A 16,147-nucleotide genomic window follows, 5' to 3' on the forward strand; every position below is an offset into this window, starting at 1 on the left:
AATACTCTAAAAGAGGGCTGGAGACTGTCTTGTAATTAACATTAAACAGATAACATATTTACGGGGAAGTCAAAATATTTTGGAAGCAGCTAATCCTGTAAGCCTTAACGTGGTGCAAAAACAACAAATAAATGCAAAGTGTTACTGTTACACATGCCTGCCTGATCAATGGTTTTCACATATTGATCTATAAATGGAGTTGACAGTCTGTGTTGGCTGCACATTTTCCAAGCAGCTCTATTTTTGTACAAAACCAATACGGGCAATTACCTTTGTTTGAGATGCCAAGTCTTATCAATTCAATGTGATTTAGTGTCATTTTAATTAAATATCAGGATCTACTTCAGGACAATCTATACAAACAAAGCCTCAAACTTGACTATAAGCTTGATTTGAAGTAAACATGTACAAGCCCTGCAATTTCAAAATATGGCTCAAAAACTCTGCTAAACAGAAGGCTTATATTTTTAGCAAATTTATTTCTGTCTTTTTGGCTAGCCATAACTTTGGCAAGTGTTCTATGATCACAGGAGTAAGAAACAAAAGAGGATTGCTTTCCATTTCTCTGATAATGTATTAGAGAGATAAATAAACCAACCAGTTTGTTTAACCTAATCAGAGAAAGCTCTAATACATTAACATTTTGGAATGTCTGCATAGGTTCTAATTCTTAATATAGACACCAATAAAAAAGACATTTCATTGTTTGAAGTTGTTTTGAATGAAGCAAAATGCACTTCCCTGGGGTTTAACAGATGAAAATAGCAAATATTCATTTACATTGCTAGTTCAGACACTACCATTAAGCACAGAAAGAGCCCTCTCTTGCCACATTCTGTGTCCAGCTTCATGATTTGTGCTCCTTTAACTCTACATTAATATCTATTTCAACCTTTGCACAAAGCCCAAGCATTTCCATCAAAATAAATACCGTAAACCTCCAAGAATCTCTTGCATGGTTTAGGTCATGCATCCCACATTTGCATCTGCACCACCACAAAATGCAGGAGTGTGTATGGCCCTACTGATGTACAGTGCACATCCTTCTTTGTCACACTATAGAAAATAATCTGTCCACCTCCAAAAGTATAGCCCCAGGTGTGCTGACAAGCACCACAGCAAATGCTTGAGAATACATCAAATCCCTGAGAGAATATTAGATATTTTCTTCTCTATAAATCACCAGTCATCTTTCTACCTCTGTGCCTTGTTTTTGTCCTTTATTGTCCAGAAAGAGTATTTATTTTTTTCTGAATATGTTTTAGAAATCTGTATTTCTACTGCTTATTCAAAATGTGCCAAATGCTGATTGCCTTAATCCACTCAAGTAGGTAGGTTTTGCATAAGTTGAGTAAAAAGGGTTTGACCCATTTTCTATTAGACGAGACTATATTGCACACAGAGAATATGGACAGTGAAAGAGTTATATGGAGTCCTTTATTCAGCTGGTTTTAGCTTTCCAAGAGAAAAATCTCTCGTATAACAGGACAAAAACAGTCAATGAAAAACAGAAAATAAGCATAGCCAGTCAATGGATACCTTATAGATTATATCCATTACCTAAACAGAGGCAGACTGTGAAAACAGAAAATTTCCAAATAGATCGGGATAAATTCTTTTGACACAAAATTCTTAGTTTTGATTAATATGCTGGTAATATGCATCTTTTAGCAGGGATCTGTGTGCCTTTAATTGAACAAGACTGTGTATAGAAGTGCAATGGAGAAGAGTCTCACGAATTTTAAAGCAACATTACCATGTTTATATATATGTATATATATACACTCACATATATATGTGTGTATCACTTGGACCTTTCTTTTTCAAAGCACTTGGATGGACAGAAAATACTCCCCTCTGTTACTTTTCCCAAAATCCTTCACAGGTCACATGCACAGACATGTCAGCACAAGGCTGACACACACAGCTGATAATTCACTGCTCTTTTCCATTGAATCTCTCGGCGTTTAAAGCCCGTATTTGAAAATGTTTGGATCCGTAGGAATTTTGCTTTTACTTTGGGCGTTAGCAAACAACTTTAAGAGGCTTATGTAAGTAAATACGCCCCAACACTTTCAGTCTGTCAATATCTAGTCAGAAAATTCTGCATGGCAAAAAGAGATGAAAAGAATTGAAATAGAAAGGAAATTAGTAGCGTGGCAAGCTTTCAATCTATTATGCCAGAGCCAAGTTTGCTTGGTAAAATGACATATACTCGGTGAAATTCTGCTTTTATATAATTAGCTACTAAACAAATGTAACACAAAGCAACTTCTCAGCTCCCAGCCAATGCACATATATTGTACCTGCTATGGTTATTGGAATGCAGCAGTGAATATTTATGTCTAATTTAACTTTTTAGAGCCCTTGCTCTGTAACAGTCCAGCATACTATCCCCCAAACTAAAGTTATGTAACAAGGTAATATCAACAATGAGAAACTGCATGATAAAATCCTGCCCAAAAGTGAAAAATGCTAATTTTGTCTCATTTAGCAGCTGGATACAGAAATGCTCATTAGTTTTAAGAGGGTTAATCCTTTTAACTTTTGCATATTGATATGCCAATTATGCCTAATTGTACAAGAGGCATCAGTCAAGGTAATAGTGCATAAACACATGAAAGTTATTAAGTACATCCCAACATGTAATAAAGTAGGTGTTAATTGGTAGCTGAGTTCTGCAGGCTATTGAGGTGGATAATTCATTGAGAGATGGATCACTTGTAATTTCTCTACATAATTCCTTTTGCAGTCTCATGCTGTGATGTTTTCATGCTTGTCAAAAACAACTGCAGCCTAGTGCCTTTTGTTAAACACAGCCAATAAAATGTTAGGCATCATTAAATATACTTAACTTTTAAACTTTTTCAAAGGTACAGTTCTTCCTCGTAATACATTACAGTATTCCCAGTAAATTATTATAAGCAGAGTTCCAGGTTTGTAATGGAGGAACATTTCACGTCAGATAAAAGGAGGAAACATGTGCAGTGTGTCTGAGGCAAAGAATATAATTTAAATGAGTATGTTATCAGCTGCTAAGATATAAACAGATTTTTCTCTCTAGAAATATAAGGTGAAATGAGTTAAGTTATACCAGAGAAATTAATAAGTAGAATAATAGATTTCTAAATAAGACTGAAATTTGAGTTTGAATTTTGCATAAAAAGGAAAGAAAATGTGGAAAGTCTTGTAGTCTTCCTCTATTTAATAACTTTGTCAGAAAGCTGAATGTTTCATAGGAATCCATTACATCAACAGAACAAAAAATTAATGGTTGGCATGGTTGTGAGCAGTGGCTGAGATCTGGGACTCTGTCCCCAGCTAACAGAGTTTTCTCCCTCATTTGCATTCTCTGAGAACAAATGGATTTGGAGTCCAAAAAGTGGCTAACATTGCATAAATAATTTTGTAACGTCATATGGCCTCAGCTGCAAGTTACCACCATTATGAAAGAAAATTAACCAGGGGAGACTCATACCAATCAGTTTGTTTAGTAGCTCAGAAGGAGTACAGGGGCAGAGACACAACTGGCAATAGAGTTCATCACTAACTATTTAATGTAAAAAAAAATGGTAATGGGTAAAAAATTACTCAACTCCTTCAACTCTGTCAACTATGGAAATGATAAGGTAAGTTCAGCATCTGAATTTTGTGTATTCAGTCTTACAACAAGACTTATTTTTGTTACTGACAAAGTTGTTCTTTATTTACAGAACTGAAATTTGCATTTTCTTTTCTCTGTTTTTAGTCTGCCTTTTGAGAAACTGGCATAAATCTGAGACTGTAAGCACTATTCTCTACAGTGGCCTTGCTTAAGTACTATTACAATTAAGAGTTGAAATGCAGAGTAGATCTTATGATCACGGCCACCAAAGCCAAATCCTGCCCTTTATCAAAGGAAAATTGTAATTCCAATGCCTAGCCATACTCCTGAAAATGCATTGGTGACTTTAAATCCCTCCTTTCAAGGGATGATCATGAAACAAATATTTTAACACACATACAATAATTCTGCAGGTTTTTAAAAATTGGAATACTCAGAAGATATTAGAGGTCTCTTACTTACAGGCTCAGTGACTTTCACATTCTCAGACAAAATCATGGATTTGCTTTGGCTCAGTCTATCGTGGTGACTGTTGGCATTTTTGATCCTCATTTGAACAGCCCCCGTACTGTGGTGGGAAGGATTAGGTTTTTCAGAGGCTGTATCAGAAGTTGAAGACCTTTCCATGGTTACTGGGTTGACCTGAAGAACATAAAATAAGAGCATTATTCTGGGGACTCTTCATATAAAAATGTATTGGTGCCAGTTCTGTGTCACTGTAGTCAGGAGAAGAAGCTGAGTTATCTCTCTGGCAAGATCTTGATCATCTTTGAACACCAGGATAACTATCAGCTGTGTCAGCCTGTAGTTTTATTATTGTCCTTATCACTCACACATCCAAACTGCCTTGGAAGAGTTAGTTTATGTAAAAGATTATCCTTATCTCAAAAGCCATTCTCCTCCATGGTGTAATCTCCCTGCAAGCCTCTGTCACGTTCAGCTGGCAGGCACTGCACATTGTCTTTGGCCCTGCTCACACGACACATTTTAAATCTTGCAAAGGAAAACGACACGCTGTGAAGCCAATTAACATATCTTACCTCCACAGTTCCATACGTGCATGCTACAAGTGTATCACAGGGCCACGCTGCAACCCTGCTAGAGTCACATCCAAACCAGAGCTAATAATATTTCCCTGAATTTTTAAAGCTCTACCAACGGCACTGAGGGGATTTTTGTTTCTCTGTCCATTTTTAAAGACTGAAATTGAGAAATGGCTGAGGTCTCAAGCCCTTGGAGGGATTGGGGGGCACTTAGAATGATCAGTCTCCAGCAGTGACGCTGTTCAACCTCCGTTTTTGGTGTTGGAACAACTCAATAAACTCCATTTTAGTGTTCACATATTTTTCATAACAAAAGTCGCCTTCTATTTCCTGTATAGAACATCAAGACAGTGATCTACAACTTTTGCTCTGTTTTCCTCTCTGCTTGTTCACCCTGGTACATGAGAGAGAGAGAGATGAGGAGCTCTGCTGGATGTCTCTGGGAAGTACCAGGCCCACTGTGCTGGTGGAAGGACACAACTGCCATTGGTTCAGCCTGTCTTGGCACTGATAAAACCATTCCTTACAGGAAACTGTCTTAGATGTATAGTATGATTATGAGATGTCATGCTGTGAATGGCTGAGGTTGGAAGAGACCTCGGTAGGTCACCTGGTCCAACCCTGCTGCTCAGGCTGGACCACCAAGAGGTGGCTGTCCAGGACCATGTCCAGCCAGAAGGGTTTTCATAGAATCATAGAATAGTTTGGATTGGAGGATACCTTAAAAATCATATAGTTCCAACCTCCCTGCCAAGAACTGAGGCCTTGAGGGGAATTTAAACTCATGCAGCCAGATATATGGAAACAGGAGGAGTCACAACAGTCTTGAAGGGAAAAATGGTAAGAAGAAAGTGCTTTAATATTTGCCATTACTCACTCAACATGACACACTATGATAGAAACAATGAAATTAATAATAGCAAAAATAAAGCTTATGCGCATTGACTGTTTCCTGCATTGAATGAGTTACTCAAGGATCACAGAAGTTTAATCTCACTTTTCTCAGGTGGGGTTCAAGTTGTTTTCTGTTACTCAGGAGCATGCATTACTGCCACAGAGCTGGTGTATGACACTGGAGAAAACTATGTGGATCTTTGGTGACAGCACTGAGTGTTCTCTCTCCCCAGGAAACTCCTCAGCACCCTTCAGAGCAGTCAGCACCCAAATCCATGTCACAGGGACACTTTGCCATTTTGGCAGTCAGGATTGCAGCTGCTCCAAGGAGGAAACGATTTTTTTTTTCCTCTTAAACTTGGAGAGTCAAACCATTTTGTATTTCATGTTGGTATCAAATCAAAATTGCTTCTCAACAGATTTTCAGTAGGCTCCATGCTGGAGAGCTGATCAGACTCGAGAGACAAGAGCAACACTGGCTCTGTCACAGATCCAATGTTTGGCTGGAGCACATCACTCAGATTTTCTTCTGAAATCTCCAACCTATAAAACTCTGACGTATTCCTTCTTGGGAGCATCGTGAGTTTTAATTAGGTACTCTCTGTCTGGTGTTGTCAGTACATGATGTGCATAAAAAAAGTTTAATAGTGACAAAGTCATCCCCTGGCTCTCAAGTAGGAACACAGCCAGTAAATGACAGGGCTGCAAAGACTTCTGAAACTTTTAATTGTAATCTCATTGAACCTTAGTCAAGTTCCCTGAAAATGGTAACTAATTTTCACATAGCAGAGTATTACAAGGAGAACTTTTTGGGTACTAAAATTACATTAACCACCACAAAAGAAAACAAACCCCAAAATCTGCACATTTCCACCAGATTTGTCTTAGTGTGAAACACAATAAGGTCCTGGAGGATACGAAGGAGATCTTACAGAATATGAAAGAAAGGTGCAGATTACAAAAGTTAGTCCCTTAGGATTTTCAGGTAGGAATCTTTGCTCTCCAAACTCCATTCAGACTCCAGGCAGCATTACCAGCCTTACATGCCAGTAGATGGCACCCTGAATATGAGCTCCACAAATGCAACAGCACCACATTTGCATGTGCAAGAACAATTTGGTAAATCCTCACACTCTGCCCTGCTTTGCTTTTTATATTTTTAATTTCATTTTCATTTTTTAAAAATAACAGAGGGGAAGATCATCAGGAAACAGATAAAATATTTACAGAAAACATTAAAAGAATCCTATCTTCTGCTTTTATGAGACGGTGCTTCCAAACTGTCACTAGCAGCATCAGGGCCAAGTTAGGGCCAGTTTGGTAGAGGAATTCATTTCACTTCCTTTGGAAGCCAGAGCTGCCAAGCCCTGTGCAATTGTTTGTGAGACATTCCATGTTCATGATATAATTAGCTAATTTGCCTTTTAGCAAATAGTTAGCATCTGGATATAAATTTTAGTTTTGAAACCTATGGTTGATTTGTTAAAGACATTAAACCAAGACAGCCTTTCCTTCCCCTCTCTTCCTTGTTGTTTATAGGGTTCCTGAAGCAAAGGGGCAGCAGAGCTTTGAGGTGTCGGTCTAAGAGAAGGAGGACAAGTGAACACACTGAAAATTCCTCTTGGAAGTACCTGTTTTGGAGCACTGTGGAACAAAAGGGACAGGTTGGAAAAGGGCAAGAAAGTAGGAGGCAAGAAAAATCCTTGATGTGATGGGGAAAAGAAGTTACATTGGGTGTGAGAAAGGAGAGCTTTAATTTGTGGACAGTGGGTAGATCAGCCTTCTCATGGGGCAAGAAACACTGCTGACCTGAGGGATAAAATCATCTTACTGGCTGTGGAAGCAAAACCAATTCAATCTGTTAGAGCCAGCCACTTTCAGAGATACCTGAGGACCTCAAAAGCGCTCTTTGAAAGAAGGTTCATCCTTTAAATAAAATTTGCAGCCTCAGTGAGTCAAATCTTGCATTCACTTTTCCCACAAATAGGTCCATGTGTTTGGGATGCTCTGAGAGAATCCAAGTCTGCTCCAGCAAGTACCATAGGAACCTCATAGCAAAGCAGGCTGAGTTTAAGCCAGAGTTCAGGCATCAGTTACAGGGGTGAGCTGGCTGATACATATTCAAGGAAACATTGGACAAATCCTAAAGATCCTAAACCCCCAGTTTCTAAATGTGCAGTTGACCTTCAAACACGAGTATCACAGAGTTGAAAAATGGAAAGGTTGTTGTGGATGCAAATCCATAGACACAGCAAAACCATCCCACTTCTGAGAATCAGGTCAAGGTTAAGAGACTAGCACAGCAAATTGCAAAGATCAGATCTCAGTCTTACTCACAAAGTGCTGGGTCTTGCCCAACTATTTTCAAGAAGACTTTCTGTAATGTTTCTTTTAAAGACAGTGTTTTCATAAAATCGTGATGTTTGATAACAGTGAAAATATGCCAATTATGTCTCCTTTTTATGTGAGGGGGGAAAAATTCTTTTCTGCCCTTTCAAAAAGAGAAAGGAGAAGAAAAGGAAATAATGTGTTGACTTCCCAATAAAACACTAAACAAAACAAACTTCCTTTGCTATTTAGATTTTCAACGAAAAAATGGAAAAATATACCTTTTAGCTTTTTGAAAAAAACGAAGATAGTGAATTGCTCATCTTGCTGCCGCTTTTATGTCTTTGGATTCTGTCTCACAATGACAGTCAGTAAGTATTGCCCTCCTAGAGCAGCTCAGGGTCCTAGAACAAGTTTCATATTGCATTTATCAGCATTTTAATCCATTTTATACATGTTTTTCTGTCCAGAAATTGATTCTATGATGAGTGGATTGACTGGTATTAGCCAAGAAGTTTCTTTCATGAGTTGTGGTGCAGTACCAGTAAAGGCAGTATACAGGCTTTCTACAAAGCAAAGCATTAATTCTTCAAGAAACAAGAGAATATCAGTAGTTCCAAATTTTAGCTCAAGCTATGCCTATACTTTTTACAGCTATATAAAGTAAAAGATAGAATGTAAATCTTAATTTGTCAACATCTTGTACTAGAGAAACAGTGGATGTCCCATCCCTGGAAGTGTACAAGACCACGTTGGACTGGGCTTGGATCAGCCTGGTCTGGTGGAATGTGTCCCTGCCTATAGCAGGAGGTTGGAACCAGATGATCTTTAAGGTCCCTTCCAACCCCCACTAATCCAGGATTCTATGATTAAGTAGTTGAAAAAAGTACTTTTCTCAAAAAAAAAAAAAAACCAAAAAAAAACCCCAAACAAACAAACAAAAAAAAACCAAGGGGGGAATCAATAGTTAGTATAATTTCTTGCATTTGTTATTCAGGATTATTAAATTAAAATCTCTGTATATATTTTTCAGTATTTGTCAAAATAAGGTGTTCATTCCTTCTACCTTTTCTCCTTATGACATATGCTCTACTATCAAATCAGAAGCATATTGAACACAAAAGTGCTCAACATGGTACAGTGAAAACACTGCAAAATTGAAGTGTATCTTGTTGCATTGACTAATTTAATTCCTTATCTGAAGAGCATAGTGTACTTAAAGAGCATTCACAAAACCTAGTGCAACAATATGAGAGAAGAATAAAAGTCAGGGTTAGAGTCCTCACCACACTTGACCTGTGAGCTGCAAAACCATAAAAATGGAAGCGGAAGGTACCGTTAACAACTGAAAAACCCAAGTGAATGGCACACACGTGGTGAGTCAGAGCATTCTTGTTGAGGAGAACATATTGCTGTGTCTGTGAAGGAAGTGTTTGAAACCAGCACACCTACGTAAATATTTCTGCTGTTGAGTTTTGCTCTTGGCCTCTGCTGCAGTGCCTGTTATCTCTGCTGAAGCACAGCTCGGGGCTGTAAGTGCTGAAACACGCACTGATGGAAATAAAGGGAGACAGATGAAAAAACTATAGGTAAAGAGAGGGGATAGCAAGTAAACTGCCACACAGCTTTTTTCAATTATTCTTATCTGCACTCTGCTGTGTCTCTATTCTTTTTTCAGACATCCCCACTGTGCTGCTCTCACAGCAAACATGTCACTCCACTGTGCCCAGGGCATGGACACAAACAGCAAAGACTGCTGAGGGATACAGTGTCCTGGGCCAGTGCCCAGAAGTGTCCTGAAGCCAGTTTATCTGAGTACTGGAAAAAAGAAAAATCCATTGTAATGAAAATACCAAGCAGATGTAACATTTCTGTGCCTTTTCCTTTGCAAAAAGATGTCCTGGACTTAGGAAGTAGCATTAATTTCAACCATTAGTCCTATTCTTAAATGAAGTAGGAGATCAGGAATGACAAAACATCACCACTGCCTGTCTCTTTACTCTAGTTTTTTCTGTTTATGTCAGATAGACAATAAACCACAATTTAGTGCTGAGTTCAGTCTGCTGTAAAATGTTCAATGTCCTAAACTCAACAGCTCAGTTTCCCTTATCACCCAAAATTACAATCTCATCACTGAACTGATACAACCAAAGTCCTACATAAGCCACACTAATCAACATTAATTATCACACTCCCTTTTAAATTCTTTAACCTGTTGCAGACTTATTAGATTTTTGGTGGTGTCTTTCAGAGCAGACAACACACAGAGCCAGCATCATGGAGGTCATTTTACCTCGTGTCTAAAAGGTGGCTTTATGGTTACAGTTTTCTAGCCCAGTACTTGAGGACTTTCTGCAAATAAAAGCAGAAATGGCCTACAAAGTTCTTCAAGTAATTCTAATTTAAATGTACAGTTACTCATCTCTTTCCTGTGATCAAAGAGAAGAATAAAAAACCTTTTCTTATTTGTTTGGATCCATATCTCACTGTCCAGAATTTCTCTCTTATGATGTGTGGCATAAGATGCACAAACCATTATTCACAATTTCTTGTGCTCTGACGTATGTAATTCAGTCTCCATGAAGGATGCATCTAAAGGCAAATTTCTAGACACAGTATGACCCAAATCATAGAATCATAGAAAAATTGACCTTGGAAAATACTTCTAACATCATCTGTTGAAACCCAGTACTGACAGACCCATCACCAAACCATGACCCCAAGCACCACATCAACATGTTTTTTGAATGCTTCCAGGGATGATGATTCCACCATTTCTCTGGGCAGTCTGTTCCAAAATGCATGATCACCCTTTCAGTGAAGGAATTTTTCCTAAAATCCAACCTAAACCTCCCCCGGGCAAAACCTGAAACTAGTTCCTCTTGTCCTATCACTTAGGAGACCTCCTAGGTTAAGAAGCTCCATAGAGGAATAAAGGATTAAACAACTCTTTAGGCTGAAAACCCTTTTATCCCTAGATTTTAGCCTAGTATTTGATATGATGATCATTTCAACCTTCTGTTTTATTCTCTTGTGTTAAAAGAAGGCTATACTTTACAACAACACAATTCTCACAATGGATATCTCCTGTACCAGCTTAATATCCAGTAGGAAAAAAATGTGTTACCATATAAAAGAATTCCTTCCTAGTTTGTGCAGTACAGGACAGACAGTTGCAGGCAGGTCTGAAGGGCTGATCCCCATCTCAGGTTCACAGTGAACCAACTGAAGGTGATGGAATTACAGCAAAGCAGTAGTAACATCAAGCACAGTCGAGGAGGAAAACCAGAGCATTCACTGCATTATGGAGCCTGGTATGGACATACACTTTGTAACATGAGGGAAGGACATAACCTTCGACCATTGTACAGCAATAATGATGTTGTTTAATTTTGGGTCTAGTAATAAACTTTGTTTGATGACTCTGTTCCTAAGAATTAAAGGGTTCAAATGCAGTGCTTCATTTCTCATTCCTAATAGTTACCACGCATATTAGGAATATATGATTCTCTACTTCCAGCATGTCACAGATCCACATGAGCACAGTCTACACCCCACAAACTTGACAGACTGTCACAGTTTGGTGCTTCAGTGATTTCCTGTCTATTGACAAATACACTAAAAATACGAGTGGCTTATTGCTATGAAGATTGACCTAATTTTTTTTTTATTATTTCCTCAAGTAATAGCACATTAAACAGTTAAAAATTTAAAAGTATAAATTAAAATAATAGAAGGCTGACATGGAGTCCCACTTTCTAGCAAATTAATCTTTACAAAATGTTGTTTGATTTCTTTCAAAGTCTGGATGAAAAGAGACATGAAGAGGGAAAATTTATATATCTGTGCTGGAATGGCAATAGGTATCAATGAGGACTTAAACTTACTATTCCAAAGTTTTGTGGAACATTGACAAACTCTTCACATCTGCATTTAATCACTACAGATTCAGCAACCCTAATCTGTAATTCTCCATGACCTGCTGTCCACAGGGCTACCCTGCAGAAATAAAACTTGCTAGGAAGTGTCTCTGGGATACTTCTGAAAACAACAAAAGCATGTATAGTAGGGTAAAAGAGCATCTTCAAGTCAGCAAGTGACTGCATATGGTCGTGTCTCTTAGTTTCTTAATTATGTAACCTGTGGGGGGTCCCAGGAAAGGTAACAGTTGTTTCAAAAGTTCCTCTGTCCCAATATATCATGTGGGATAACATAATGGGTCTATTTGCACCACTCCCATGGCAATTTAGTATCTCAGTTTTGAGTGGAACTTGTAGCTAAAAGTATCCTTTGTGTACAGTTTGGCCTGAGTATGTTCTGGGAACATTTTTCCATAGTATAAATTCAGTTGAATATGTAAAATCACATGCCTGGGAAAAAAATTGCTACTTCTAGGTCTTCCTGCTGGCAGTGCATTTCATTTCTTTCTGGAGTGCATCTGATCCACACCACCTGCCTCTATTTTCCTTGCTGTGCAAACCAGACTACAATCCTTTAGATGAAGAATGCTGGTTATATACAGACAGTATTAACAAACTGTGAATATAATCCAAAACACAGCACTTCTAATACATCCTACAACACTGAGTAGCAGGACTGGAATGGTTTGGACATTAGACCAATGGCAGTAAGTAGTTTACAACAGCAGAAAACTTCATAGTTGCTTAAGATTCTAGGAAGTTAATTGATTTAACACTAAATAAGACCTAATAAGTACTAGAGGAGAATACTTGGGTATTCCTGGTCTGACCTACACATGAGGAAAAGAATTTCCTTCTACCTCCTTCCTTTCTTCTATAGGGTTATAAATTGCAGATAAATGAAGAGTAGAGTCATGGCTTTGCAGCCACCTCAAGTAAGATTGACCAGTTTAAACTCATCTTACACCTGTATATGATGTATGGTAACTTTTTAGTTTAAAACTGTCTAATTCTGAAAAAAAAAAATCCTATGTTTTCTCCAGGAAGATCACATAAGAATCACAAATTTTCCCCGGTGCTTGAAAGAAATCTGTTCCTATAGCCTAAATGTTCAGAAAAGTGTTGTTACTTTTAATGGTGCCAGATCTGAAGTGATGAGATACTATGGGAAAGGTTATTCTTGCAGTATTTACAGATACAAGCAGAAGCAGAAGTGACAGAAATTTCAAAGTAAGGCTGCTTGAAATACTTCCAGCTCAATTTTGCAGAACTTCTCCTCACAGAGATTCGGATACTCATCCAAGCTTTCCATGCTTACCTGAACTAGACATGTGGTGATGGCAATTTTGGAACAGCTCAAACTCTTTGGAGAAGTAGAGGAGTTAGTACCAAAAGACAAACTGATGTATTAGAAAAATATTTCTTATACACCTGAAGGGCAGCTTCAAATAGCCAAAGGAACAAACTTCATGTAAGGTCTAAATTTCAGGGCTTTACCACCAGAAATTTTGGGTTCAGTTTGACAGGACTGTATAAAGTTACAGCCCATTTGTGCACTGCACCACTTTCATGTACAGGCACATCCTCCACTGGTTGATCCAGGGGGCTGGAAGCACCTCACGTTCATCACTGTGTAAAATTACAGATAAGTTTTATCCCACTCCACCTCTCAATCAGTTGGGCACTACTGAACACTTGGAGCAGTTTTAAGTCATGCCTTAGTTTGCCCTCTGGTCCTTAGTTTCTGGGGCAGCACCATCCCCTTCAGGAGCAAAAATGCCTTCTGGAGTTCTGTAAAGCCTTTGGTGAAGCAGCAACAGTGGGTTTACCCTTAGAGTATCTCAGAGTTCCTAAACTTAGAAGTTTAAATGCAAATCTATGTCTCATTCCATTTTGCAGTTCCATATACCCGTCATCCTACAGAAGACATGGCTGTCAAACTGAGATACTGAGATTATTGAATAGCAAAGGCTTTAAATCTTCTCAGCCTTTAAAAATGAATTAAAGAATAAAGTAAATTTATAATAAGATATTAATTATTTATTTTAAACTTACAATTAAACTTTTTTTTCCTGACACTGCCTGCCTTAATAGTGTCTTCAACAAGAGGCTTGTCCTTTATCCAGGCAGTGAAACCCCCAAACTCTCACTCCCACAGACGACGTTTCACTCCCCGTGCTATGCACATGAAAAAGTCCCTCCTACCCTCTCTCAATCCTCCGTCATATATTTCTGCAGCAGTTTTGTGCTGTGATCCTGCAGCTGCTCCCTTACTTCTTCTCACTGCTCCCACTTCCCATCTGAGGGAGGAAAAAAAAGGCTCCAGACACTTTTAATCCGTTCCCACACTCCATCTCCACTCTCCTTTGCAGAGCTCCTGGTGCTGCACTTTTAAGAGACGCTGCTGTGAAAGGCAGCAGAGACGGCACCTACAGCTTTGGGAGAAAACTTTTAAGCTACAGCAGGAACTAGAAGGGGAAATTCTTTGTGGTTTGCTCTGAGCAAAGCCCCTCTTCTGCATTTCATGGGGCCCTCGGTTTGCTTTCTTCACCAGCCACTGCTGCCATGGCTCAGAACAAAACACAAGGCAGCAGGAGTGCCTACCCCACCACGCTGCTCCCCAGCACCACGTGGCAAAGCACAGAGAAGACAAAGGCTCTTGTTTTGTGTGATAATATCTGATATCACATTGTGCAGCTAAGATGTGTATATTCTGCAGTAGGGAAATACTGAGGGTGTTGTGGGGTCAAAAATGTAATTTCATGGAATAATAGAATTGTTTGGGTCAGAAGGGACCTAAAATTTCCAACCCCCACCATGATTTCTTTGATTGTGCAAGAAGTTTGAGCACATCTTCTGTTAATTATATTTAAATTTTTTGCTACTAGTGTAATTCTTTAGCTAGGGGACCAGAAAACTTTCACTAAGATGGTTCAAGGTGACTCCAGAAAACCTTGTACACATGCTTTCTGCAGGCAGGAGGCCACAACCACCTGTACCCCCAGTCCCAACACAGACATGCTACAGTTGGTGGGAGCAGTAAAAGTCAACAGCAACAGCAACAGGAAAGTGGCAGAGCCAGATCTGCATGTGAACACCAACAGTCATAGTGAAAAGAGTCACAGCTATTCATCTGCCCCCAACACTCTTAAGAACAAAAACACTCTATGAGTGTTGCATTTTCCATTGTCTGTGGGTTTATGAGGTAGTCTGGTAACATGCTGAGCTGATGGAGTCCTCAAATCCCTGCTGGATGAAATAGCTCTGCTCAGTTTAAATGAATCTTTGCAGTCCTGTGTACTTAAGTTAAAATGTCTGTACAGCATTATTCCCTAAACACCAGAATCTTGGGGCATAGTACAAGTCTGATAAGAAATATCTTCATTTAACTTGTTTATTTTATAGGGGTTTTTTGTTCTGCATTTCTAGGAAAGGTTTTACAAAAGACACAGACTTCAGAAGAAAATTAAAGCTAGAAAAGAACCTTTCAAATTCAAACTCTGTGTTGCAATTCTGAATGTCTCATGTCTGTATGGCTGCATCCTACTCAACTCAAAGCCAGTGCTGGAAGAATTCAAGACTGGGTGGAAGACACCAGCTCCTCTAAGCTTCTGCTGAAACCTGGGGCACTCCTTGCCTTTGCCAGGGCCCTTAATGAAGGAGGAGAAACTGATATGCTTTCATTTGGGCTGTTTCTGGTTTCTTTGCCACTCTAAGAAGGGTGGGTGGATTAATGCTAAATGGATTAATCCTAAATCTAAAAGTCATCACAAGAATTTGACTACTCATTATTACTGATTACTATACTTTGCTTTTTTTTTTCCTTTGCAAGTAAATTAACCAAGCATGCAAAGTACTGCTGATAATAGAAACATTAATCTCACTAGATCAAACCTCAGCACTACTCAGCCCAACACATAAATGGCAGCATGTGCCAGAGCGGCTTGGCCAGTTGGAAATTCTGATGTAACACTTTCCCAGTGGAAAACATTGATTCATTCACTATAAACCTATTTGCTAGAAATAAATTTTGTTTGAAAAAGTCCAAGTAGGCTTCTGTTGTTGTTTGCTCTCAGTGTCCATGGTGTTACCCTTAAGGTCCCTTGCAATGAGCGTGTGGGTTTGGTTCTGGCCAACATCATCATGTGGGCTGGGGTGCCCCAGCTGGTGGGACATCATTCCTCCACTGTGGACTGCTCAGTTACTCCAACACCACTGTCCAAGCAGACACCTGGTTGTCCCAGCAGCAGGTGCCTTCTGAACCCCAGCTGCAGCAGAGTCACCAGAAAGCTGAGAGCATCCCAACATCCAGCAGGCTGTTGATAAACCAACAAACTGTGGAGATAACTCTCTCAGAG

The 16,147-nt window shown here is 39.0% G+C and overlaps 1 protein-coding gene across 1 annotated transcript in view; it reads right to left on the reverse strand.

Moving 5' to 3' along the window:
• Positions 1-16,147, reverse strand: part of ARHGAP15 (Rho GTPase activating protein 15) — a 329,404-nt gene that overhangs the window by 308,689 nt on the left and 4,568 nt on the right. Inside the window, exon 2 of the mRNA XM_071562294.1 lies at positions 4,067-4,246. Coding sequence (XP_071418395.1) covers positions 4,067-4,231 — 165 coding nt within the window. The 5' untranslated portion in view covers positions 4,232-4,246. The remainder of the gene's footprint in view (positions 1-4,066; positions 4,247-16,147) is intronic.

This window comes from Pithys albifrons, chromosome 8, assembly GCF_047495875.1.
Source record: "Pithys albifrons albifrons isolate INPA30051 chromosome 8, PitAlb_v1, whole genome shotgun sequence".
NCBI classification, from domain to species: domain Eukaryota; kingdom Metazoa; phylum Chordata; class Aves; order Passeriformes; family Thamnophilidae; genus Pithys; species Pithys albifrons.